Below are 27955 nucleotides of genomic sequence, written 5' to 3' on the forward strand. Positions count from 1 at the left end.
AAAACTAATGACATGGCCTACCTTGTTCACCTGATCTGAACCCCATTGAGAACCTGTGGTCCATCATCAAATGTGAGATTTACAAGGAGGGAAAACAGTACACCTCTCTGAACAGTGTCTGGGAGGCTGTGGTTGCTGCTGCACGCAATGTTGATGGTGAACAGATCAAAACACTGACAGAATCCATGGATGGCAGGCTTTTGAGTGTCCTTGCAAAGAAAGGTGGCTATATTGGTCGCTGATTTGTTTTTGTTTTGTTTTTGAATGTCAGAAATGTATATTTGTGAATGTGGAGATGTTATATTGGTTTCACTGGTAAAAATAAATAATTGAAATGGGTATATATTTGTTTTTTGTTAAGTTGCCTAATAATTATGCACAGTAATAGTCACCTGCACACACAGATATCCCCCTAAAATAGCTAAAACTAAAAACAAACTAAAAACTACTTCCAAAAACATTCAGCTTTGATATTAATGAGTTTTTTGGGTTCATTGAGAACATGGTTGTTGTTCAATAATAAAATTATTCCTCAAAAATACAACTTGCCTAATAATTCTGCACTCCCTGTATCTTGAAAAATATATTTGATGTATTAAGCTAAAATGTAACTTCACTCATAATATGTGTTCAAACTTTGGACCATAAAGGTTTTTATAACTCACCTGTTTGGATTTTAACGTTTAAAGTTTGGACTGTAACCACATTGACTGAAAGCTGTGCTGACAGAGGAAGGTGTTGCAGTCACCATCTACTAGACTAATTCTTGTCATTCAACCATGTTACTCATGTTAATGCCTCTTGGAACATTTATGATGGTTTTATTTGGAAAAACTAGGTGCTATGCTATGAGGTACAGCCTATTCAGGAAGGGCTTCTTTGGTTTGAGAAACAGCTAATATATTGATGTCAGGAAAAAAAAATAACATGAGTTTAATAGAGCTTTTCACAACTCTATTCAAAAGAAAAGGAAGTTCCATTTTTTTAGATTAGCAGTAGGGCTAAAGAAGTCCCAGGTTTCACAAGTGCTGGAAACATTCCTCTGAGATTTTTGTCCATGTTGGCATGATAGCATCACACTGTTGCAGCAAATTTGTTAGTTGCACATGCATGATGTCAACCTCCTGTTCCAACACATCCCAAATGCGCTGTTGGATTGGAATCTGCGGAGGCTATTTCAGTACAGTGAACTCACCGTCATGTTCAAGAAACCAATTTAATATTAATTAAGCTTTGTGACATAAACGATTATCCTGATATACGATGCATCAACAAGGATGGATCCAGACTTTGTAGCCTCAGTTTCCTGTTCTTACCTGATAGGAGTGGTACCACGCGTGGTCTTCTGCTTGGGCTTCAAAATATGACATACTGTGCCAGAGATTTTCTTCCACATACCTTAATTGGAACAATTAGTTATTTAATATTCTCCTGCCTTCCTATCAGTTCGAAGCAGTCTAGCCATTTTCCTCTGACTGCTGATATCAATATCAATTTTCACCCAGAGACCTGCTGCTCACTGGACATTCAGCCCGTTTTCTGTAAATCCTAAACCATTTCATGTTTAAAGTCATTTAAATTGACTTTCTTGCCCATTCTTATGCTCAGTTTGAACTTCAGCAGGTAATCCTGACCAGTTGCTCCAGTGTGATTGGCTGATTAGATATTTGTATTAACAAGCAGTTCCAAAAGTATACCTAATCAAGTAGCCAGTGAGTATAGACTGGAAATGAGTAATACAGAAAGTCACCTTTATTTTTTTGTTTAGGCCTCAAAACACAAATAAAAGTGGGAAAACAGCAAATTCTGGTTTACAGGCTTATGTGTGTGTGGTTTTAGAAACAAACTGCAGTTGAAAAACATATTTCTTGTTGGTTCCATTAAGGCTTGGTGGCTCTTTCAGGTCACAACAGACGCGTTCATATTTAACACCAACAAGGTCCTGTGAAATTAAAATGAACAGATAAAAATATGCAGAAAGTTCATCCAGAGCAGACGAGACTGCGTGCCTCTGCTCTTGTGGTGGCCATTTCTGCATCAGCCTTACTGCAAAGAATCACATCTTGTGTTTTCATGAGTTGTCACCATAAAAGCTTCTGTGTTCTTGCTGGTCAGGACATCTTTCACAGGAACAACCACTACAAATAATTCATGATTGTTTCTTTCAGGGGAAAGAGGGAGGGGTGGCTGGGTTAGGTGGGGGTGTGCGGGGGTAACAGAGTGCACCGTGCATCCACCAAGATGCACAGCTGACGGGTGCTAATGTGAGTTACTTACATAATCCCATTTCTAGAGAGTCACAAAAATCCTGACCTCTGGTAAATCTCTCTCCACACTGGGGGAAGAGAGAGAGGAAAGCCAGCTAATTGCCTTTTGAATGGCCACTCTGCAAAACCCTTGTCCTACTGAGTAAATTTTTCTGTTAATCCACCCATCCATGTAAAACATCTACTCCGATCTGAAAGCTGGAGGTGAGGGTGAGAAGGATGCACCTCCCTCTGCCTGATTCAAGCATGTATTCACCTACGGGTGTCCCCTTTACTTCCAAAGTACAACTATATATATTTTCTTCATAAAAAGGTCATATTTTCTCCCTTTTTCTTCTCCACCTAACTCAACCTGCTATTTTTATAAACTATTCAAAAGCCCCCCTTCAAATTTTGCTTCAGAATATTTTAACCTAAAGATTTTGTTGGGCACTGATCAGCAAAGATAAAGCTTATGTCTACACACAGGTAGAAACAGCTGCACCACCCACAGTTATCCAAACACACTCCCTAATCCCAGGATGGGAAAAAGACTTTAGAAGACATCCAGATGCAGTGTAGCAGTAAGGTGGGTTATTTTGTGGGTCCTCGAGATCTCCCTGGTGGGAAAAATTCAGTGCTTCACTTTTCCTGTCCCTCTACATCCGGGGTTTAGTCTGTTCTCCTTGTGTTTGCCTTACCCCTCGACCCCTGAAATGATCCCTCTCAGATGGGAATGTGCGTCAGCTTGTCTCTGTCGCTCCTGTCCTCAGTGTCCGTCACTTGTTCTGACCTCGTCCCTCTGTGATAAAACACAGTCACCGTAGTGTTCCCGCTGTCCTCACTTCCCCTCGTGTTTGTCGCGCAGGAGACGTCCAGCCTCACCTTCGTCGGGCTTTCTCGCTTGGAGTTTCCCGCCTGGTTACTCGCCATTACCGTCTCCACCGCGGCACTCACCGCGGCCAAAAAGCCGCGTCCCCGGCAGCGCAACAGGCGCAGGAAAGCGTCTCTGAAGTCCGCGTTGAACGCATATATGACCGGGTTTAGAGACGAATTGCTCCAGCCGATCCACACAAAGACATCAAAAGTTTTTTCGCTAACGCAGTAAGGGCCGCGTTGGGCCGCCGGAGCAGCTGGTCCGGGACAGAAAGGCAGAGCGCAGTTGAGGATAAAGAAAGGCAGCCAGCAGCAGACGAACACGCCCATTATGATGCTCAGAGTTTTGAGCACTTTTGTCTCTTTTCTGATGGAGACTTTGAGCTCGCAGTGTGACTGATTAGAGGGCTGGCAGTCCGGATGTAGACTGATGTGAGACTGAGACGAGCGGGTGCTCATTTCTGTGCACAGGTGTGAAATCAGTTCAGGAACGTCCGAGCGGCAACTCTGCGCGTGCTCAGCAGCCCGCTCCAAGGAGGATATCATGCGTATCTGCATTTGGGCTATCCGGTAGATGCGTGTGTATGTCACAATCATGATCGCGACCGGGATGTAGAAGCTGATGAGGGAGGAGGAGATGGCATATGTGCGGCTGAGGCTTGAGTCACAGCTGTCAATACTACTACCGTAGTGCGCCGGATTCTCCCCGGTTGGGTCACCGATCTCCGCCCGGTGCCAGTTTAGCTGCACAGGAACGAAGGAGATGACCACAGACACTGTCCAGGTCACACCGATGATGACGGATGCAACCCTCCTATTCATACTCCTCTCATAGCGAAACGGGTTGGAGATGGCCCAGTATCGGTCCACACTAATGACGCACAGGTTTAGGATGGAGGCCGTTGAACACATGATGTCGCAGGCCAGCCAGGTTTTACAGAAGCCCCCGAACGGCCAGAAACCGGCCACTTCGGCCACTGCCTTCCACGGCATCACCAGCACGGCCACCAGGAGGTCCGACAGAGCCAACGACACGATGAAGACGTTGGTTACTTTTGCGCGCAGGTGCCGATAGCGATAAACGGCCGCGCACACCGTGAAGTTACCTAAAAGTGTCCAAATGATGAGCAGCGCCAGAACACAGCCCGTCAAGACGCGGTGCGCCGGTAACCCTTCCCGGCTCCTAGCTCCTACCAGCGCCAAGCCGGTTGTATTATTCATCGCCTCGTCCTGCGCTCGGCCACATGTCGAAGTTAAAGTGCGAGAATCCTCGCCACTAACAAAACAAGAGTCTTAATGGTAACCCACAGTGGCGACTGAGTGTCCTGCTCCACTCGGGCTGATCTCAGCTTCTGCTCTGAGCGCACAGCAGACTGACTGGGGACCTGATGCACCACCAGCTATGCTCACTGCTGACAGCACAGCTCCCAGACGCGCAGAGCTGAGAGAAGTTTGCCACCTGAGAAAAGCAGAAATCATGTCGAGCCATTTTTAATTTTCTCTGTGAACAGTTTCATTCTGCATTACTGTTTGAGATTAATCCCTTCCCGGTCTCTCTCCCTCTCTCTCTTATTTTCCTAATCTCAGGACTCTTACCATCAGTGGAGACGTTGCTGTAACTAAATGAAAGCAGGATGATTCAACACAAACACACAAAAGACTTTCCTTTACAGATGTTCCCATTAATTTAGGCCAGTTTTTCAGTTCATAGAGATTACAGCCAGAAATGCTGAAACTAAAATCCCCCCATTTTATTATTTTTTGTTTCATGCATTTGAATCAGGATATTAGTTTTGGTTTTCTTTGTTTTTTCTTTCCTCACAGACACATTCAGTGTCTCTAATCTTTATTTATAACAGTGTCTTGAATATTTATGTATGACAGGACTACATGGCTTTTTGGTTTATTATCTAAATATAGTTGTCAAGATATTCTATGTGGCAGGCAGAGTGTGGACCCAAATGCAGGACATAGAAACAGTCCTTAACTCCAAAAAGTTGTATTGCTTTGTATTTTAGTATTCTCACAAAAACCAAAAATACAAAAGCCAAGTGCTGGAATCAAAAATGCAGAAAACTCAGAAGATAAGGAAAAACTAAGGGAAAACACAAAATATGGGAGCACACTACTAGAGAGGAGCCTCAGAAAATAAATACACAAGAGGTGGGAGCACAGCTGGAACTAAAGTTAAACTAAACCCTTAACTAAACTTAGCTAAAACCTTCAAAATGACACAAAAGTTACCAAAACAAAACTAACTAACTAAAACAGGAGACAGCCAAGACAGAGCCGGAGACTTAACAAGGTACGGGAAACACACAGCAGGCAGAATAAACTGAAACGGAATATAAGAAAACTACAGCCAAGTATTAAAAATATAGCCTGAGGATGTAAACAAACATAATATCTGCAATCCATTAATTAAAAAAGAGTCCATAACACACAACGTTGCATCAAAAGACCCAGGACCATGACATCTCTTCATCTGGTTTCACTCAAAAATATTTGCATGTTTTCAAAACAGTGAAGTCAGTCACATCATTTGTAGTGTTTATTTTCCCTCAATCACCCAGTATCCAAACAATCACGTCCTTAATCTCATTATATTGGTTTATCAGCTAATCATTATATTCACATAATTTCTGTAAATCCATGCTTTGGTCAAGGACACAGGAGAATTGTTACAGTATCAAATTATTCAATTTCACAACAATAGTTTGATTTTCTGCTCAAAAAGATGCTTTGACTGACCAGGAGACAGCTGGCCTGTATCCAAAGGTAACAAAAACACCTACAAAATCCAGTTTGTCACATTTTCAGTCTTATAATAAGTTAACAGACTGCTGGCTGTTACTTACGATGATGGTGATATGGTGTTTTTTTAATATTAACTCTCAGAGATTCAGACTGTATTCCCTTATGATTTGTTTTACCATGTATTCATGCACTGTGTTGTACTCTTTTATCTGCCAGGCCTCTGGTAGAGAACCCAAACTTGAAGTATAAAAAAACCCCACAGTCAATCCTTCAAGCTCGGGTCCTCTACCTGAGGCCTGGGAGCTTGAGGGTCCTGCGCAGTATCTTAGCTGTTATATATACATGGCATGCATACACATTTCTTCAGAGGACTTTGACATATACTTCTTTTCTGGAGACTTAATCTAACCCAAACTCAGACTACTACTTTACTCACTTTACTTTCAGGTGAACACTGAAACGAAGTCGGAGAACAAGTGCTCAGCTGACATAAAGTAATTTACATTACTGGAATTCATATTTTGTCTCCAAAACAGAGTTAGGTCAAGACTGTATAAACAGAATAATGGTCTGTTCCCACAACATCAGTAATACAAGTGCACTCAAACACAGACACACACAGACGCACAGGGCAGTGGATAAAAGCAGAGTTTTTGGATGGGAACAGAAGCAGATGGCACAGTTGAAGTCACAACATCGGTAATGATGCTGAAATAGCACTCAAGCAATATTTGATCTTTATTAATGGCAATGGGATTTTATTCGAAAAAAGGTTTAAATGAAAGAGATAGAGATAGCAGCACAAAGCAGAGGGCGTGGCGGTGATCATCAGATTATGTCTGTCACCGTTGAGATTTTGTACTTTTTTTGTGCTTTTGGCAGGGTAAGACATACAAAGGAATTAGGTCTCTTCGTTGAAATGAAAGTGTTTACACATGGGCATTAACTCCCTGTTGCAGGTAATGGTCAAATCAAAGAAGACAGTTTAAAGGCCAGAGCATATTATAGTAATTAATAATAGTAATTATTGTGCCAGCAAACACATGAATGGTAAACATTTAACACAAAGTGTTAGTGCTGTTATTGTACACAGTGGTGAGTTCCAGCATTCACAAAGCTGCATTCAGTCTCATCTCTTGTCCCTGTGCTGTCTCTCTGCAGAGATCCTAACACTTACTGTCAAACTGCTTTTCCATCTTTGGGATTTCCTTGTCGCACTTTTCTCGTTCTCTTCACAGGTTGTCCTCCAGTGTCTCTTGGGGCTTTCTTCACTAACCTTTTGTTGCTCAAACTTTATTTTGATGGGTTTTACTTCATCCTCGAAGGGCCTCAGTTCTCAGCTTTTCCATCCTCAGCTTTTCCATCTGCATGTCCATTTCTTTGTGAATTTTCTTCCTCTGATCTGTGAGTCCATCATCCATTTGCTTTTTCCCCTCTTCTCCTCTGAACTCTGGACGAATTAATTTAAGTGTCTTCAAAGAAACTCTCGTCACATCTTCCCTTTTGTATTTCCTGAACTTCCCCTTCAGTATTTTTATTTTTTTACTGTAATCTTTTTAGATCCTCTCCTCCATTGATTTTATCCCTTTCTCTTTCTACTCCACCTGCTCCTCAAACATGTTGGTAACTTTGTGAGGTCTTATCAGTCAAGTCTTACTCAGAACTTCAGTCAACTGCTTCTCTTGTATCTTCTCCTTTCTGTCATTTCCCTCAGGCTCTCCCCTAAAATCCTCCCCATTTCTCTTACCAGTTTCTCCTTCCTCTGATTTTTGCTGAACCATCTCTAAATTTCTCTCATAGTGCTAATTTGTTACATTCTGCTGCTCCTAGTTCTCATTCAATAACCACTTCTCCATCTGTAGGTGATGAGCTACATCTTCATCCATTTTCTAGCAATTTCCTGTGATTTTGTGCTTTTTTTTTAATTACCTTGCTTCATAATATCCACCAAGCAAAATGACTTCCAGCACCTGTTCTTTGCTACAACATAGTACTTTCCATCTCTTGTGGCCAGCAGCTCAGCCAGATTCCTGCTCCCACCTATCACACCCCGTTCATGGATGTGCACCACCAAGAAATGTCTATTAGTTCTGTCTCACTTCCTCTTTTTCCTCCTATCTAGGAAGTAGAGGAGGCTAATACACCTTTCTTCTTCCACTTTCTTCTTCACTTTTTGTGAACAAGGAAGGAAAAAGCAAAGTGCAAAACTGATGAATGACATGAATTATTGTTTATCCTCATTATTCTCCCAAAACACTGTAGTTCTGTAGATATCTCGGTAGGTATGTCAGACCATATGGTCCCTCTGGACTCTAACCGTCATTACTGCTTTTTTTCTCATGATTGAAGAAAGTTTGTATATCTGAAACACTCGGCTCAGCAGGCCTCTGCTCTGAGAAAACACAGTCCAGAAAGAAGCAGCCTGATAATGCAGATACAAGCAGTTTGTGAAGAGATTGGGAGGAGTGTTGTCAACAGGATAGTAATGTGATATTTATATATGTATTCGTCATTTAAGTACCAGGGGTCAAAAATGAGTTGTTATTCTGTCCTTGTTGAGGTCAAACAATCCAAAGAAACAGACTGAAGCAGACACATCTGCACAAGAATGTCTAAAAGTCTTTGCAATAACTTTGTGTTGCATCTCTTGGCGAGAGGAAATTATCAGATAAATGTTGTCCTCCGTGTTGCTTTCATAGCACGCTGCTAACTGTAGGCTAACTCAGTATTTCTTTTTCCAAACTCCACTAGATGGAAGCAAAGATTAGTTCTTCTCATAACAGCCTGACAGCGATGTCTTTGTGACAGCAATGACAAGGAGGACAGTAGACTTTTTTTAAAGATTATGCAACAATTGATTGTTTTTTTTATTATTGATGTAATTTTTTAAAAAATACTGCAGAAAGAAAATCATTTAGTCAGCTATGAAGGAATTTATTTGGTGTCTGAAAATGGGAAGGTAAATAATAATGAACTTCAATTTAAGCCTGCAATAAACTTTATTACTTCCTATTACTAATATGTCCTTCCAATTCGAAAAAGATTTAAAGAACAATGTACTTTTTTGTTGTTGTTGTTGTTTTGTGTTTTTTATTTAGGAACATGAGAGCCAGTCAGTTGCATTAATGCTTTTGTCGATGATCATTGTCCTTCAGAAGGAACCAGAGGCCCACTGAACGAGCCCAACCTCTGACTGTTGGTCAAAAATGTGAAAATCTGTATAAGATTTCAAGGATTTCCCTCCCAGACCTTCACCCACTTCCAAACCAGTCGTGTTGGATCATGCTGTGTGTGTGTGTGTGTGTGTGTGTGTGTGTGTGTGTGTGTGTTTTATATGCTTGTCTACCTGATTTTAATGAGTACTGACTTATAGAAAAAGTGCTAATACATTAATTTATGATTCTATTCTATCCTTTACCTCTTGTACTGTTAAAGTATCTATGGGACATTTGGTTATGCAAGTTCATTCATTAATTCATTCAGTCAGTAACTGAATCGTCTCTAATTTGACCTAATCTGCCCTCCAGAGGCTCTTTTCTGAATTGAAACATTTAAATAAAATAAACCAGGTTCATTCAGTTGCCTGCCCTCTACAGTCCAAACAAACTGCTAATCATCAAAAAAAAACAGGTGAGGGAAAATGAGTGTCTGTGATATGGATAAGATACAATGTTAAGTTTATAAGCTGCATTTTATATAAAAAAAACAAAAAAACAAAAACAGGACAACAAGAAGGGGACAGAATTCACAAACACACCAAATAAGATTTAAACCACCACAAACTGAGCAACAATCATTTTTAATAACACAATATCAAAGGTTTATTTTTAATTGTGCCATTGAGCAAAGTGTAAATTAGCAATAAGGTAGAGTGCATCACCCTTTATTGTGAAAAAGTATCACTAAGGTCAGATAGTGTGTTAAAAGTCTTTGTGAGGTAAATGTTCACCTTTTCTCTTCAAGTATGGAGAACTTGTAAACCAATGTCAGTTTCATGTGGCTTTAACAGCATTAACTCACACGATCTACCAGTGATAGTGTCTATAAGGACAGATGTGATTCATAGGCTGTGTCATCGACATTTACACTGTTTCAAAAGTATTTCAGGTTTTCCTCTTGGTGCTCCCTCCCACATCGTAGCCAACTCTGGAAAATAGCATCCTCTGGTTGCTTAAAACGTAAGGCAAGAAATGTAATGCCTATAGCTGGATGTTTGGCTGTTAGCTCATCAATAATAGAGTCCATGCATGTTCAAGGCAAGGCCTGGATTGTCTTACTGCTCCACTGCTCTGTGACACATGCAAACAGATCTTACATAAACTAACCGAGAGGCTTTCCGTGCACACGTGTGGTTAAATGGATGATTTGTGTGCAGTGACCTCGTCTTCTTTACGTCGAAACAAAACAAAAACCCCAGACAAACACATACACGCACACACACACACACCACACACACACACACACACACACACACACACACAACACACACACACACAATACTGACATGAAACACGGTTTTCTTGCGGACAAAATAGTCTTCATTTGTCTCACGTTGCATTAAAGTCGAACAGAGGTGTAACAAGACTGGAGGTTTAGTGTCGATGAAAAGTAGAAGAAGCTATCAAGACGCCTTGGCAATGATGAGAATGCTCATGAGGAAGACCATGACGAAAAAGATCCACATAAAAAACCGATCCATCACCTTGGCAACTTTCTTCCACTCTGCTACCTTGATGCACGTGGCTCTCTGCTCACGGAAACAGTTTGCAATGTACTCGATGTTCTTAACCACCTGAAGAAAGGACAGATGGACACTTAAAGGTTATTTATATAACATCCAGAAAGCCATTACTGCTAATGACACTTGTGGCCATTAGACAAACTGCAGTCTATAAGTTTCTAGAATTTACATGACAGCAAGAGGTTCATACCAGACCGTTCAGCGCTGTTATGTTGCAGTGTTGCATTTGCTGTAGGTCCTTTATGCTTTAACACACTTAGTTTGAAACATCGTCTAAATTTAATTTAATTTCAAAGGACACCAGGGCATGAGAATACATCACCAGGGAAGTCTAACAAAAACACTTTTACAAATTGCTGGCTTTCCCCCAAATAAGGTTTTTAAAAAGATTTTTCCCTGGAAGTTTTACTACTATCAGTGCTGTCAGGTGAGTCTAGGGCTGGGCCATATTATACCGTTCACGGTAATACCGGTATAATGTTAGGCAACGATAGGAAAATGAAATATCGCGATAGAATGGGAGTAAAACGCGCATGCGCAGTGCCTTTGTTTTCATACGCACATGGCCGATTGTTGAGTGAAACAGATGAACCAGAATTGGTTTGTAAAAATGGTGCAACTTCAGTGATGTGGAACTGGTTTGGTGTTTGTCCGTCAGATACACAACAAAGCACATTTTTTTGCAGAACATGCAAGCGGCCGTCGTTATTGTCGTATTTGTCGGACTAAGATGCTCTTAAATCTGGGAGTAATCTGGGTCCTAAACTCCGTATGCTTCAGGTCAAACAACACTGCAGCATCACTAGAGTTAAAAACTGTCTAAATTCTTTCATCTTTAATAAAACGATCAGCATTGCTGCTTTACCAGGTGTAACTATAAGTTTAACTTCCAGGCATCCATGAAAACAAAAGTTATTACATTTAACGGAGTTAGAAGTTAGCAGGAAGCTAGCGGAAGTTAGCTCGCTAGTTTCGCTAGTTACCTAAGCATGATATAGCATGTTCTGACTGAGAGATTTCTGAAAAAATTCAAACGTACAGCTCTGCTATCACTTCCAACATAAATGAAGACAGGAAACTAAACAGCAGTGACGTTTGTAGGGTTACTGAAGTTGGGCTAGCTGGTATATAATGATGTGCTACGTGATCGCTAGCGACACAGCTATGTTAGCATAACATAAACAGTGAAGCTGGAGGACGAACACTAACACTTTTCCACTTATAAAAGTTAACGTGAAGGTTTTTCATGGTTAGAGACAAATGCAATCGCATGGCAGGATGCTGTAAACGGACCAAACTTCAGTCAGGAGAACAACTGAGATAATCCATCCACAATACGAGGTTAGTCATTAATATACTGCAACAACATGGGAATAGAGCAGCTGCCAGAGAATTCAACATTAATGAATCAATGGTACAGAAGTGGAGGAAGCAAGAAGAATGAGTTTAATAAAGTTTGATTTATCTGACTGCTTTGTTTCGCTTAATGTGCCTTATAATCCCGTGCACCTTATGGTCCGAAAAATACGTACTGCACACTGCAGTTTAATGTTGCAAAGCACCTCTTTTTAACTTCAGTGGATATTATACATGGTTATGCTCAGGATATGTCAGCCCATTTCTACTGGAAATGCCTTTTGGTTAAACTTTCAGCAAGGAATTTGCATTTGCACTGTTACATTTTTATAAAGCTTTAATGTACATAAAAACCAGCTTCTTGTTTAAGTGAAAATAAATGGAAGGTTGTCTTTTTGCGCTAGTAATGTTGTGGAGTTGTATTTTGTCTCGCATCAATTATATCGTCAGTTATATCGTTATCGCAAATTTTCAAATATATATCGTGATAAATATTTTTGGCCATATCGCCCTGCTCTAGGTGAGTCCAGTGTCTCCTCCTTATAATCTTCCTCATTTTCCCCCCTTTTCTGTGGGAAACAGTTTCTTGCTTTGTACCATTGCTTTTATTTATTCTTGGATAAACACACAGTCGGACTCAACACTTAAGATGCACCATGGCTTACGTTGGCTGATGAAGCATTTTGGTGTTCATGTGCATAAAAAAAGGTTTGCAAGCTATTTATAACTTTGCTGATAAATTAATTTACTGATTAAGCCATTTAAAACGATCCAGATTACCAGCCATGGTAGCCCTGAGGGTCTGAATAAATTAGCTTACTCGCACTACATTCGATAGTTAGGCAGGCTAAAATTACCTAACATTAGCAAGAAGAAAGCTTGGGGTCGGCTTTTTCTCTTGAGGTTGTCCTATTTGGTTTTCTTCTGCCTCATGTTAGCCAGTGTTAGCAACAATTCCAAGTGTTAAAGTGGACTGAAACTATCAGGTTATGATGTTCCAGCATTTCCCAGGATGCAGCCTAACTGCTCATCTGCTTTATACCAGTTGAAGTTCAGGGTCTTGCTGCTGCAGTCAGCATTCACTCAGATTTCACTCTGGATTCTTGACTAGCTTAACGTTAGCATGCCCTCTTGGCAGATGCTTTCAAAAACCCAAAGTTGTGTTAGCCGCATGATGTGTTTGTTTCTGTCCTGGATGCAGTTTTCCACTTTACCATTTATTTTGTCCTTTTGTGCAATAATAATAAAATAAATGTCCATATCTACGCTCTAGACTGTCGCTATTTTCCTCCTCTGAAATGCAAACTGAAATCAGTTGATTGTAGTACGAGTGCAAGAACCAACACCGGGATCGATAGGTAGACATGCTAACAATTTTAAGAATTTGGACTATTTCTACAGAAACCGGTTCCCTAATGCTGTAGTCTGGTGCTGCTTCCTCCTGATAGCATAAGATGCTTGCTTAATATAAAGAAAATAATATCTAATTCCCACTTACACCCTCAACATATTTTTTTTCTTTCTCAGCACTGTGTTTCTAAATCACGCATGATTTTTTAAAAATCAGATATTGGATCAATGCGTCATCCATGAAAATACTGGGAAGTTTAGTACAGATTAATACTGGATAAACTGGTTAGTTTGCAGTACTGTAGTGAAGTTTACAGTGATGCAATATGTTGGACTGGTGCAGGGTAGTCTGTGGCGTTCATTGTCAGTGTACGGTTACATCAAGACATCAATTTATATTTAAGCTGATCAGCTTACATATTGTTCAGTTCAGTTAAATCCCAAAAGATCAGTAAGCTTCAGATCAGCAGGAACAGAGTGTTAATGGTCTATATGCAAAGAAAACCAATCTACTGGAACTCACAATACAAGCTTTTATAGATCATTCAGAAGTAGCTTGAAATTTCCAGGTATTTAACCCCAAACTTTTAGATAATATCTAAAAAAATTTGACTTTGATCTAAATCTTCCTGGCATTTTCTTTCCAGTGGCAGAAATAAGCTTCTAAAGTTTTGTGTGTCTATTTTTAGGTGGTTTTCCGAGGTTGCACAACTAAACCAGATATTAGGGTTTCCCCTATCTGACAAAGCACACCCCTGGCCAACACAAATGGATTTCTGACTTGCCAACATAGCAGCTAGCTCACTAATCTTAGTTTGTGTCCTCGCTAACATTTTTAAAGAAAAATCCTCATTAATTGATTACTCATTGGTTTCTGTCCTTATCTGGAGTTTCTTTTAGAGTTTATGCTGTGATGAAACAAACTGTTTTGTGGTTTGTACATTTCCTTGTTCCTTGCCAGCTATTGTTCCGTAATGGCAAAGGGGCAGAAGAGAGACACTGAGGGAGGGATCATTAAAATGAAAATAACTCCTTCCCCATTCACCAAGTTCACAGGCTGTAAGGGGCAACCCAAAGACATGGAGAAGATGTCATTTTACCACTCACACACTGGCAATAAAAAATATTAAACATATAAAAGTCCTACATATAGCTTCTAAATGAATATTAGTTGCGTTTAAAAGTAGTAAAGGATGAAACAGCATGAAGTGTCACCTGTTTATGTTGGATAGAGGGGCAGCAGCAGGGACAGGCAGGGACTTGAATCTTCTCTGAGGAATAGAGGATCTGCTCCTTAAACCCCCCATTCAGGTGTTGGAGGTGCAGTGGATGCCGAGGAGCCTGGTAACCTAGTTCATCCCTCCTGATGTGGTGGTAACGCTGAGTGGGCTCATGCTTTGCGTCACCCCTCTCCAGCCTGGAAGCGTGGTTGTTATGGTTGTTGTAATGGTGATGCCTGCTGTTGGTGTTGCCGTTTGCTTGTCTTTTGTGATGGTTTTTGTGATGATGTACACCATTCCCATTGCTGTATTTGTTTGGATCACTGTCAGTATAGTAGAAGCCATCATGGAAGCGGTCGTCATGGTAGCAGCTCTTATCACCCATTGGTTCCTCTGGGTAGAGCGGGGTCCTCTCGCTTTCTGGCGTGGTGCAGTTCTCCCCGACTTCATAGACAAAGAAGATTTTTGACATGTAGTCAATGATGAGCACCTTAGCCCAGTAAGGGACTGGTTTGGCTTCAGCACCGCAGAAATGAATGTTCATGATGAAGATGGTGAGAGAAGTGGAGGCTGTGATCATAGTCATGGTGGCAATGTAGTACTTCCCTAAAAAGGAAGATAGAAGAAATTACAGATTTATAAATAGAGTCAGACACAATCTATCTATTAAAAAGTCTGTAAAAAATAATAAATACATAGGGTCAAGTGTATGGGTAGCTTAAAAGTAGGTAATACTGGTTTATTTATCTTGAGATACCATGCAAAATTTTAATATATAACCACAAGACTAAGTAACCAGTGGGGCCCCGATTTATGTGTAAAATCGGTCAAAATCTTGACCTTGTGCTTTATATTTTTGAATGAATTTTTATGCATTTTTATTATGCATGTTTTTATTGTGACTTTCAACAGTTTCCATACTTCCATAAATAAATCAGACCTATGTAGGGCATGCTTTCTGCAGGAGGCATGCTCTCAGCCACCAACAACTGGAACACAGTGAGCGCCAGCAGAACCGTCACCCCCAAGGAAACTTTCTCCCCCGAGTCGGCTGGAAGGTAGAAGCCCAACGGAGCCAGGAAGGAGATGAGGAAGCAGGGGAGGAGCAAGTTGAAGATGTAGAAGGAGGAGCGCCTCTTCAGGAGCAGGGTGTAGGTGATTTCAGTGTAAGGATCGGAACAGCAGCCATACATCATGACGTTTCTAACCGCTGGCATGCCGTGACACTCCCACTCCACATTCTCCACAAAGTCAGACAGGTCCCCGCTGTCCATGCCCAAACTGATGTCCACCTGTGTGGAGTCCATACAAGAGCACGATGAAAAGATGTTAGTGAAATATGTACAAACAAGTAGAACTACGATGATGAAATCATGTTAAAACCAAGAAAATGAACATTTAAATCACACAAAAACAACACCCACCACAATAACTTAAACCCAGTGTTGCAAATTAGAAAATCATTCCACCCTGGAAAACAACAGTTCAAAGAAAAGCTCAAAATTACCACAATGAGTGTATTTAAACTTCTACCACAACTGTATGGAGAAATAAGCTCCTTAAACATCTACTTTAGCACATTTTTCTTGTGTTCATCTGTTCACTCAGTAGTGTCCATGAGTGTTTCCATACTTTCTATCACTGAGTTCAGCAGCGAGAACATACTGATAAATATTTAAGACGCTATGTGTTTGTCAGCCATATATCTGTCTCCTTCTTGCTCTGCATGCTCCCTGTGTGCAGACACACCTGGTTTCCATTGTAGGTCCAGGAGCCAAATGTGAGATTGCACTGCTGCCAGTCAAAGGGGAAGTAGGAGACGTCCACCACACAAGAGCTCTTTGTGATGGCCGGAGAGTCCCAGATGATCTCTCCGTTGTAACGCAGCTTCACGTTAGTGTTGGATGGGCCTGACGACTCCTCATCTGCTCTACGTGGACAAAAACAGAAGGAATGCGTGAGCTCGATCAGATGCACCTTTTCCATTTGATTAACTATAAAAATATGATTCCTCATCTTCTTTCTGTTCTTCTGTCTTTGTTTGTTACTGACTTGTTATAGAGGACAATGTCGGGCTTCCAAACCAGGTCACTGGGGATGTTGATCATTTCAAGGTCATCATATTCCTCCTTGTCCCACTTCAGGTAGGCATCATGCCAGACCTGTCTGATCCACAGGTATGTGGTTAACACCTGATTCCTCTCATCCTAAACACACACGAACATAGACACAGTGACAGTGCCTCGACTTATGGCTCCCACAAACGGAGTACACTTGAAGACTCCTACTTTATACTACATTATCCTGAGTGTGATCCTCACAGTACACTGAAAGGCTGTATGCTGAAACCCATCTTTATCTGTAGCTCTGAAGATGTGACCACTGGGAGTAAAGAAGCTCTGTGAAAACAGCCTCTTTGTCAGATCTACAAAGGTTAAATGATCTGGGTTTCCCAGCTAGTGCTTTTAGAAATGTAAATTTGTTACTGAATGCTTGAGTTTCAAACTGGAGGCGTGGAGTTTCATAACAGCCAGTGAGGGTCTAACACAGCAGGCTGGTATAAAGGGGACTAAGTGTGGGAACCATGGGGTTTGGTGGGTGCTTGGCATTTGGAAATCGCAAATTCTTCAAATTAGCATAAATATGATTATATCTTTATTCAGTTGCAACATTGCTTATCTTCATTATGACAACCGCAGAGCAACCTCAGCACTAAAACATACACGACTGAGTGTCAAAAAGATGGAGCGGTTGAGTGTTTTTAATTGCATTAGTCTGCGCAGGCATGCCTAATAAAGTGGAGGCTGAGTGTATGTGAGTTATTACCACTGTACAATAAATCATCTGAAACATGTTACAGGAAAATGTGACTGTCAGCTGCTTCTTAAATTTCTTATCTTTACAGCTCAGATTGTCATCAGATCGATGTAAAATGTTACCGCATAATACCGCATTATTTGTTTTTTATTACACACCATTAACCCTTAACACCTACTGAAGCATATTAAATATATGGATTTTTTTCTAGGTTTTTAGGACTTTTGCATCATCAGTGGGATTTTTTTACTCCTCTGAAAATCCAAAATAAATTGCATAATACATCTTTAAGCAATACATTTGAGGGGGGAAAGCCAGATGTAGAAAATATGACACAAATTAAAACTCATATATTTATTTTTTTATTGGAATTGTCTGCAATGGTTTCATTGTCCATGCTTTAAAGGGTTAAAGTGCAACCTCGGCATAATGCCACTCTGGATTTTATTGCAAAAACTGTGCATGTCACTGTTAAAATGTTGAACCGGTGTGGCCAAGCAGTGGTCAAATCCACACAATGTTTCTTCTAATATAGCAGTCATCTCACAGTTTGAAAAGGGAACAAATACACCTAGCTATTGATAAATGTAATTAAATTTAAAATACCTTAATTTTTTTCCACATTATATATTCCCCTGCAGGCTTTTAAAGAAATGATGGCTTGGATTTGGACATACGCGTCCCAGACTCGTATTGAAAAGTTTAAGTAACAAAAGGGGGCGACCACAAACGTTCCTCTCTACTCACCATATCTTTGATCTGTGACAGAGTGATCTGCAGGGAGACATTGAGGGCTTTGTCTGTGTCCTCTACAGGTCTCAGAGCATTGGAGTAGTTCTCCATCAGGTCGATTAGAAGTTTATGGGCATAATGACCCTGAGCACAATGGGACACTGAGGAGCAACACACAGAAAGAGAATGGAAGGCTGCACTAAACAGAGAGAAGGAAACTACAGATGATGAACAGTAACAAATCTAACTTGGCTGATTAAAGCAAACTCCCGCCTCAGCGGTGCAACAGTTAGTGACAGCTGCGGCATCAAAATGAGAACTGACCTCGCACCAAAAGGCCGATCCAAACCATCAGCGATGCCTTCCTCATTCTTAACCGGTCACAGGCCCAAGGATCAATTATTCAGCAAAGCAGTCGCTGGGACAGCTTGTGTCCTAATCCAGCGTCACTCGATTCTGATCTCCATTCTCCCTCGCTGAAGCCGAGCCAGCCGAGACCACAGAAAATTCTCGAAATCTTACATCCTGTCAGAAGCTCTCAATGCTTCGCTAGTTGTTAGTCGCAGTTCGTCTCTGTCACTGTCTCTCTCTGTGTGTAATCGCTACTGGAACAGGACCTGGAGCTATCACACACACATACACGCACACACAATCACACATGCATGCACACACAACCACACAAACACTCAAACACAGGTACAGGTGCAGTATCACATAGCACACATGCACTGGGTGAAATGCGATGCCTGCAGCCCCATCCACTTCTGTACATGACCACAACCAGCTGTATGACACACACACTCATGCACACACACACACACACACACACTGAACCCTACTGTGTTACACAGCTAATGACAAATGTCAGTCACACACATTCAGTGCATCTCAGTGACACTTTCTTGCCCATGTTCATGTAATTTAACAGGAACACTGAGGATGTGAAACGAGTCAAACATTTCACATGACAATGAATTTTACACAGATCCGGGTCTAAATCTGTAAACAGGAATTTAATAACATGGCAACAGATCAGCCACTGAGAGCAGATTTCATCTTCAGCTGTTGAGGAATCTCAGATCTTCTTGTTTTGTGTACTTATACAATATATAAATACAAAATACGAACCAAGTTTATTTAAAACATAGTCCAAAAAGTGAAATTATGATCATGTATTCAGAAATACAACAATACAGTAAGAAAAAAGGGAAAGAAAGGTATTAAACGAGCATATTCTTAACACTTAACACACTGTTTGCTGCTATAACTACACATGTTTCTTGTTCAGCTATTTATTTATGAGTGACTTATGTATGTATGTATGTATGTATATATATGTATATATTGTACTATTCTTAGTTAGTGTATTGTCTGTCTTGTCTTAATGTTGGTTTATAACGGAGCACTGTAACAAAAAATAATTTCCCCCAGGGATCAATAAAGTATTCTGATTCTGATTCTGATTATTCATTGGAAGAAAATGTAAAAAAAAAAAAAACAGAAAAACTGTAAAATCTTACAGTCTGCATCTATGAAACAGAAAACAAAAGCCTCCACATCAGTAAAAAGATGCTAAAAAAGGGATTATTGTCTAAGGAAATGAAACGTGAAGCTAACTTTCATTTATCGCACAGCGTAAAGATGCTAAAGTTGGCAGAGCTGTAGGTTATGTAAACGTGAAGCAGGGCAGATCTTAAAGAGAACAAGAAATGCCAATCGGCTTTATTCACAAAAGTCTAAAACTTCAGCGCTTATTCAGTAATCCAGAAAATTAGGACAGGTTTCAGAACTCTCTCTAGCTACAGAATGCAGAAGCACTCATCTGTTTATTCTGAAATACATATAAACTTAACTTTGGAAATCAACACATATCATTTCATTTGAACTTTATGCTAATTTGTGCACACACAAGATAAACATTATTTATATAATAGCAAAAACAGAAGCTCACGTTTCAAAGTATTTATTTAATTTACATCAGCGCACCGGTTACATCCGGTTAAGTCCAATACTGGTTAAAAACGGATCCTTGTGTCCTGGAGTAAAAGAATACTTCTGGATGCTGGGAAAGATGGATTAAGGAATCAAACGTCAGTGAGAAATGTTATTGACACAGTGTTACTGTCTTATTCTGCAGAGAAGTGTGCATGGTGATGTGATGTGTTAATGTGTCACTCAGTTTCTGTGGTACTGAGCTCGTATAGGACAGGTGTTTCCTGTGTGTGTGTGCATGCGTACGTGCATGCGTGTGTGTGTGTGTCTGTGAGGAAGGAACGTGTGAAATAGAAGACTTAGAGTTTGAGAAAGTCAGCTTTTTAAACCATTCCTTATCTTCATTTCAATGTTTGGTTCACTGTGTGTTGCCGGTACGTGCTGTGTGTGTGTGTGTGTGTGTGTGTGTGTGTGTGTGTGTGTGTGTGTGTGTGTGTGTGTGTGTGTGTGTGTGAGAGAGAGAGAGAGAGAGAGAAAAGGGGGAGATAAAGATAAAGACATGGGCACTCAAAGAGCAGTGGTTTGGCCATAACTGTGGAAAATATGTATAAACTGATTATCGCCCTCCCACAATAATGAGCAGATTCTGGTAAACTGAGCTCATTTGCAGTAAGAAAAGCACTTTGATCTGAAATATTCTGTCTGGTAATATAATAAATGATTTTATATTGCCAGATCCCATCAAATATATAAACAATTAACAGTTAACTAATAATGTCTAGCGAGAATTGTTTGTGTAGGCACCGTGTGACTTTACTTTTCGGCCCTGTGGTATAGAGCTCAGATCAGTTAGCCACATTATCGCACTGGAAAGGCCCCCTTTTTTCCAGAAGTGATTTTGTCTCGTTGAAAAACAAAGGTTAAAATATTAAGATAGTTCATTTGCTTTTAGCTGCATTTAGTTTTAGGGATGTGTGATGACTTACTGTCATACTGACTGAGGCCACTACAGCCTGAATACCACAGGAAGAAGACTGGAAAGTACTGAGAGGTGCTTTGTTACTTTTGGCCTTTAATTGAATTTTTCACTGGAATTGTTGAAAATCAGATTGTTACGTCATTTAAAAAATGCAAAATAAGGACAAATACATTTATTTCTTCTTGTTTTTTAGTAAATCGTGTCTGTTGGAATCAGTTATTAAATATGCTGCTTTTTTCTTTCTTTCCTTTGTGCAATATTGTAAAAAATGGAAACGAGTGGCTGTTTTTCCTGTAACAGTAGTGCAAGAGCTTTGGAATAAAACCAAAGTTAAATGTACTCATTGTCATTAACGTTATTAGCGACACTTGTGTTTATGAATTCTCCTCCAAGGCATATGAGAAAGAAGCACACCCACCACTCTCTGACTATGAAGTGGCTTGGCTGCATACAGTTGTGTACACCACCAGTGTGTGTGTGTGTGTGTGTGTGTGTGTGTGTGTGTGTGTGTGTGTGTGTGTGTCAGAGAGGCAGAGAGAGAGACAGAGGCATACAGCGACACAGAAGACAAGGATAAGGTATTGTGGTAGCTGTGGCAGAGAGCACAATGAGAGATGAAAGCTGTGACCACAGCAGGCTGTCAAACACGCTGAACTCTTAAAGTCAAGCATTTCTTATTTGTCACTTATAAAACTGCCGACATGCATCGAAGGCATGTAAAATGTCCTTTTACAAGTTACATTTATCGTCAGATACATTTGAACATGTGACAGCATCTTTGGATTACAAGTACCCTTCAAAAATATACCAGCAGCAAAGTAGAAATTATGCTTTTGCTACTAAAAATCAGAAGGAAACTTGACAAGAGAGGGAAAATAAAGAGACTGGCTCAAGATTTTCTAAACTGTTTATGTCCTAATAGCACAGCAAACCTATGAATTATATGTGTAACCTTTGTACGTCTATGAAAATGAACACACAATTTCATGTGCTGAAAAAATACACAACTTCTTACTGTTGTTTTTATACGTTTGATTCACACTTAATTACTTAAACATTTCACAAAACACTTGGCAAGAATACACAAAACATACAAACCGATATAGTAACACATCTACATCATATCATATTTATACATTTAATAACATCTTTACAAACGTTGCTTCTATGACAACACGTGTATCACTCCTTTAAAGTCTATTGAGGACCAGTAAGTCAGCTAACGTAAACAATCAATGTTAAGATTATTTGCCTGACAGAACAAACAAGCTTATTTGGCTTCGATTAGAAGATAGCAAAATTAAAGGAAAGTTAAAACCAGTTTGTACACTTGATTTATTTTTATTTCAAAGGCAAATACATGATGTAGCAGAAACACATTTAATTCTGACAAACGCCTTTTGGCATGGGGCTTTATTTATATTGTTAAATGTTTATTATGTGAATGAAGTCTAATTTCTCGTGCCCATGTCATATGACACAACTTTAGCACACAAACTGATCTGTAAAACTTAATAACTTTTTTTAGTTAAAGTAAATGAATCAAACTTTCAAATAGAGTCTCACTGGTTCATTTGTACCCCGGATAACTGGCTTATTGTACCATCGCTGATGGACTTGCAGTTTCATCAATTTCAGCTCACGCTCTTGTGTGTTATCTACAGGGAGCTGTATGGTTGTCAGCACAAGTGTCAGTGTGTGCAAAAAAAACGTGTGTGTGTGTGTGTTCAAGTGTGCGGACAGATGTGTTGACAGTCGTTGTGTGTGTTTGCACAACTTTGTCTATATTATATACAGACTATATGTGTGTGTGTGCTGGGATGTGGTTAGGTGTTTTTCACCATATCCTTCAAAAGTCTTCATTTGTACCTCTCATCCTCAGCAGCTCTAAACACCATATAGGACAGAGATATGTAGAGAAACAGCAGGAGACAGCATGAGGGGGGAGGAAGAGCTCCTCTGAGCTTCGTCCCTGGTGCTTTGCTTTTCCTGGTTGTCCTTTTTTAGACTTTCATTTAGCTAAAACAATAAAGTTTGGTTTAAACTGAAAGAAAATTGTTTCATACGAACTAATTTGTTCAGCCATATGTGTCGTTCTCTGATGTACGGGTCTCACCCCTCATGTTTAGGACAAGCGATGATGTATTGACGGCATTTAAAATCTAAATGTTCACAGTGTCAATAACTCATATATCAAAATAATGAAAATTATTCTTGTTGCCTGCTTTTGCAGAGTTACTGTTACAGACTATATCTTACGTTTTGACTTGAAATGGAGCTTTAGACGAATAGATTTCTGTGTGTGCGTTGATTTTAATTGATTTTACATACAACACAATATACATACAATATCAAAATCTTGTAATTTTTTTGACAAGCCTGACATTTTTGGTCTTCGCACTTGACAGTGTGAAAGCCTTACATAAACACCAGAAGGTATTTCTAATCATACCGCTTCTGCGTATAACAGCTTACACCGATACGAGTCCCAAAACCCTCAGGAGCAAGTTTTAGGCTAAATAAATAAATCTAATAACTTGAATAAAGTTTTTATAATATGCATATTATTCATAATTTATTTAATCATACAACAGTAACATTAACATTTTTCTGCACATCACTCTGCATTAGTATATATCATACAGCTACTACAGTTATATAAACCATACATCTCATCCCATACATTAGATGGCTGCGTATTAACGGTCTGAGACCTTAGACGTCTAAAGACTGCAGACGAGCGTTGTATGCAGAACATGACACATTAAGTAAAGCCCTTATATGGAAGCTCATTGGTGTTCAGATCTTTTTCAAATCTGCTTGGTGGGCTTTTTTTTTTTTGTGATCCAGCACTCTACTGAAAGCCAGTATATACAAGTCTTTTTGATTGGTTGATAAAGCTTTCTTCAAACAAAGTGTTTTTAACATACTTATCATTAGTTTGAAGAAATAACCAAAACCTTTATAGTTTGAAACAGCTATTCTCAAAATGTGCTGAAAAAATATAAAACTTCTTACTGTTTTTTACACACTCTGATCCGCACTTCCTTTGAGTTTAATTGCTTCCATATTTCATATAACACTTGTTAGGGATACACAAAACATGCAAAACAGCATAGCAACATAAAACACCGGCCACACGATATACACTATATGCATATAGTGAAGTACAACATGTTTACAAAAGTTCCCATCATATTCTGTGGCACTGTGTAGAAATTTGTGTTGATTTGCTGAAATCAAAGTGAAAATTATTCACATTACATGACAAATAATGTGAGGCTTCTAATGGCAGGCAAATAAACTTAAATCCAATGCAATTACACCAAAAATGACTGAATATCTGACACTCAAAGTAACATACACTTCCCAGTGGCTGCACATTTGTTCAGCCCTCTGCTATGGGTAAAACTGTACAAACACACTGAATGTTCACATCAGTGGAAGTTGTAGTCAGTGTGTTAAAACCTTAGTTGTTCCAGAAATAAAATACACGCATGCACACACACAATAGGGGGGGACCTTTTTATATATATTTTCTGAGTGGAGGTTTTTTGGTTTTTTTTAATACACATTGCGTGATTTCAATAAAAATAAAAACTTATTTACTGAGAAAAAATTCGAGATCATCTTTAGATTTTTGTCGTTAATTAAAAAGACCTCACATGTAAAAATGCAAATCTAACCTAGAGAACATTACGCAGCATGTATGCATTTCTGTCAACTGTTTGTTGACTAATTAACACTTGTTTTCTGGTAATATCTAATCAAATTTAACTATATATACGAGTACGTTCAGCCCAACGTGGTAAAATATTCTCATTTGGCTCTTTGAGCTGACACGTACATTATCGTTTTCTTGGTATGTTAAATAACTGCTGAGAAACAGCAACACAAGCATATCGTTATTTACTTCATCCCCTTAAATAAAATGTCTCTAGGGTTTTTATAGACGTTATCCTTGATGAATAAAAGCTTTAACTAAGAAAAAAGTCCTTCGCCACAAATGCTTTGTCCCTTTAGACCAAGAATAAACACAATTCTCGAGGACATGTATGGGTAAGTCAAACATATGAATCAGAGTCTGTTAGGTTTTCAGTCAGTGTAATCTCAGTTTAAATACTGATCCAGTTTAGGCTCTTGTGGGGAGGTTAGTGAAAAACAAGTTTATTAAAGAAATCCTAATTTGTGTTCTTGTACCCCTACAACACCAACTGAGTTTGAATAATAAGTTTAAAAAGATCATCTGATAAAAGGCTCAGGAGCTCACAAAATCAAGGTGAATGGGTCAAAAGACCTTACACTGGTTCATGCTGAACATGCGTCTTCTGGCCTGTTTCTTGGCCTGGTTAACAACTGTCCGCACAGCGTACTCAAACACCTGCTGCACACCGCGGTTGCCTAAGGAGGAGCACTCCAAATAGCCTTTAGCCCTAACATCTTGAGCCACGTGTTTACCCTCGGATGGTGTGATGCATGTGCCCCGGTGCCCACCCATTTCCCTCAAGTCTGTCTGGGTTGCCACAACCAGCACCGGTACCCTGGGCAAGTGTTGTCGAACCTCATTGATCCACTTGTTCTGGACACTGGCGAGAGAGTGGGGGTTAGCCACAGAGAAGCAGATGAGGACGACATCGGCCTGCTGGTATGATCTTGGTCGGATCTGTTTGAAGCTGTCATTGCCGGCCGTGTCCCACAGCCCCAGGCTGATCTGGATACCGTCCATGTACACCTCCACCCCTGTGTTGTCAAACACTGTGGGCTTATAGGTGTCGGGGAAAGTCTCTGAGGTGAAGCGGACCAGCAGGGCCGTTTTTCCGACTGCGCTGTCCCCGACTAGGACGCACTTAATCGACATTTCCGAAAAGCCATTCATGATTGCCTCTGATTATTTCCCTTCTTAAGTTGCTTGGCCTAACTTTTTTTTTTTTTTTGGGTTTAGAGGGACGCAAAGTCCGCAAGGCAGACAAAAGCACTGATCAGTCTGTGTGCTGTACTTCCGTATCCAGGCAGTAGTTTTGTGTAGCCCTGCTTGGTGTAAGCTTCATTAATAGATGCTCTACTGCAGTGGTCATTCAGTTTATTGAAGGGACTTACAACGTGTCTCCTGTCACTGACAATAAGTGTGTACAGGCAGCTCTTCTCCAACAGACAGATTTATATATACGCTTCACATAACCTCTTAGATCTTCAGGCCATCTCAGCTCGCCTCACTTCCGCATTATGTGCGCAGCAGCTGGTCAGGTTCTGGTCCTTCTCTCTAACCATCTCGAAGATCCTCCTTTTTGTTAGGCAGGTCTAATCTCGGCACTGAAGACCAAGATTTGCTGGGAAAGAGAGATGAAGACACAGCATTTTAAAAACAAGAGGTATCGGAGAGCCCCTAGAACAGTTTGTTCAGCTGAAGCTTCATTTGCACGTCTCTCTGTACGTCTGACGAAGTCTTCCCCTACAGCGTGCAGTCTAACATGTAAGATACCTGCAGCGCAGCTCTTAAAACAATATGTTTGCATGAGAGAAAGGATCAGAAAGAAGATGATATGAAATAGGAGCTCAAACAATCAAGCTGTCAACCGCTTGAGCCATGTGTGTAGAAGATGACACTCACTTTTGCTTTTTATGATAATTTTAAGTATAAAGATTCAATTCTGTGTCAAAGTTCTGATTAAAACACGGAAGTAAAGACTGCTGTGTTTGGGCGTGACCCAGAATTCACAGCTTTATCCCGTAAACTTTAACAGGTGCTCAGAAATTCAATCTCCGAACTCTCAAGCTCACATAAAAGATCCACCTTGCGTGTCTCCTTTCTCGATTCTGCAGTTTATACCACAATCTGACATCTGACCAGGGGTGAGGATGTCTCAGTTTAACAAGGTGACAAACATGAATCTTGACAACTAATGACCCAGTTTAACAAAATCTACTGGCAGATCTTCATTATTCACTTTTAAACTGACGGTTTTATTAAAGCAAGCAGCAGACATACCAAGTGACAACCTCAAAACCACCTGCCATGTCACACAGTCATCCAAAATGGAAAGCCCTGCGTAACGCAGATGGGACGCTTTAATCAGTGGTTTTTCCACAGCTCATTTCTCACTAAAATCATTTTTTATTTGATTCTGTCTGTGGTCAGAGGAAATGATGTAAGCCATTTACTAAAAATAGGAGAAAAAATGAGACCAATTTGTTAAACTAGTGAACTGTCCTACCATCCTCATCCTCACACAGTGTAGCTATAGTTTACTGTGAAATCTTACAAAACATCCACAGTTCTTATCAATTTGCACTTCTCAGATTTCAGGAACACACTTTAAAGAGCTCATTGGTTTAGTTTTAAAGTTTGACTGCTTAAAAACAAAAAACTAAAACTAAAAAAAAAATAATTTTAAAAAAAACAACTAATAACGACCCTTTTAATTTCTAAAAGATTATCATTTACATAATTAATTGATTGTTAAATTTCAGAACTGAGTAGAAAATCTGGGTCATAAAGGCTTCAGGAACACGATGTTGTATCAAGACAAAGAGAAAGAGAAAGATAAAGGCGAGAGAGAAGAAGATGGTTCGGCCTACCTTTCTTGTCAGTCTTCTCAATCTTTAACGGGCGGATGCTGGCTGCTGCCGCCTTTGTAAACTTCACAGAGCTGGTAAAAATCACTCGTTAAACTCCCAAAAGGGCCCTCTTAATAATCATAAGAAGCCGGCCGCTTTTTTGTTTAAACGCCCCTGCTACGGGCGCTATTAAAGAGGACAAAAACGAGACGAGATATTGAGGCACCTTCCTAAATAATTGTCTCGTATGCACCGAAAGGAAGTGAGAAAGTACGAGAAAAGTCAAGTCAATTGCATCCGCTTGTTGGAGTGTGGAGGTGTGACTGAGTCTACTGCTCGCCTCCCCCACAGCAGCTGTGCCGTGCGTATCACTTTGTTTCTGTTGTGGATTTGT

The 27955-nt window shown here is 40.0% G+C and overlaps 3 protein-coding genes across 4 annotated transcripts; all 3 read right to left on the reverse strand.

The window, feature by feature from the left end:
* Positions 1-1718: 1718 nt before the first annotated feature.
* LOC102305391 (D(1B) dopamine receptor) lies at positions 1719-4144 on the reverse strand. The gene is made up of 2 exons (XM_042223372.1): positions 3615-4144; positions 1719-3530 (listed from the first exon to the last, which is right to left on the reverse strand). The coding sequence occupies exons 1-2, from the start codon at positions 4113-4115 to the stop codon at positions 2973-2975; spliced, it is 1059 nt and encodes a 352-aa protein (XP_042079306.1). The 5' UTR covers positions 4116-4144; the 3' UTR covers positions 1719-2972.
* Positions 4145-10428: 6284 nt separating this feature from the next.
* On the reverse strand, positions 10429-19249 carry chrna9a (cholinergic receptor, nicotinic, alpha 9a). 2 transcript variants are annotated; one of them, XM_042223419.1, is made up of 7 exons: positions 18420-19249; positions 18111-18256; positions 16599-16753; positions 16296-16476; positions 15487-15838; positions 14542-15152; positions 10429-10671 (listed from the first exon to the last, which is right to left on the reverse strand). In XM_042223419.1, exons 1-7 carry the CDS (start codon positions 18463-18465, stop codon positions 10501-10503), a joined length of 1662 nt encoding a protein of 553 aa, XP_042079353.1. In that variant the 5' UTR covers positions 18466-19249; the 3' UTR covers positions 10429-10500. The 2 variants fall into 2 exon arrangements, with proteins under 2 accessions (XP_042079353.1, XP_042079354.1); XM_042223420.1 differs by lacking the exon at positions 18420-19249 and having other exon boundaries at positions 16599-16712; positions 18111-18202.
* A 2303-nt stretch (positions 19250-21552) lies between these two features.
* rhoh (ras homolog family member H) lies at positions 21553-27863 on the reverse strand. Its single transcript, XM_005928286.3, has 2 exons — positions 27583-27863; positions 21553-26333 (listed from the first exon to the last, which is right to left on the reverse strand). Exon 2 carries the CDS (start codon positions 25880-25882, stop codon positions 25295-25297), a length of 588 nt encoding a protein of 195 aa, XP_005928348.1. The 5' UTR covers positions 25883-26333; positions 27583-27863; the 3' UTR covers positions 21553-25294.
* Between the last annotated feature and the right edge of the window lie 92 nt (positions 27864-27955).

Source organism: Haplochromis burtoni, unplaced genomic scaffold (genome assembly GCF_018398535.1).
Source record: "Haplochromis burtoni strain Fernald_Lab_line unplaced genomic scaffold, NCSU_Asbu1 Contig_110, whole genome shotgun sequence".
Classification (NCBI taxonomy): Eukaryota; Metazoa; Chordata; class Actinopteri; order Cichliformes; family Cichlidae; genus Haplochromis; species Haplochromis burtoni.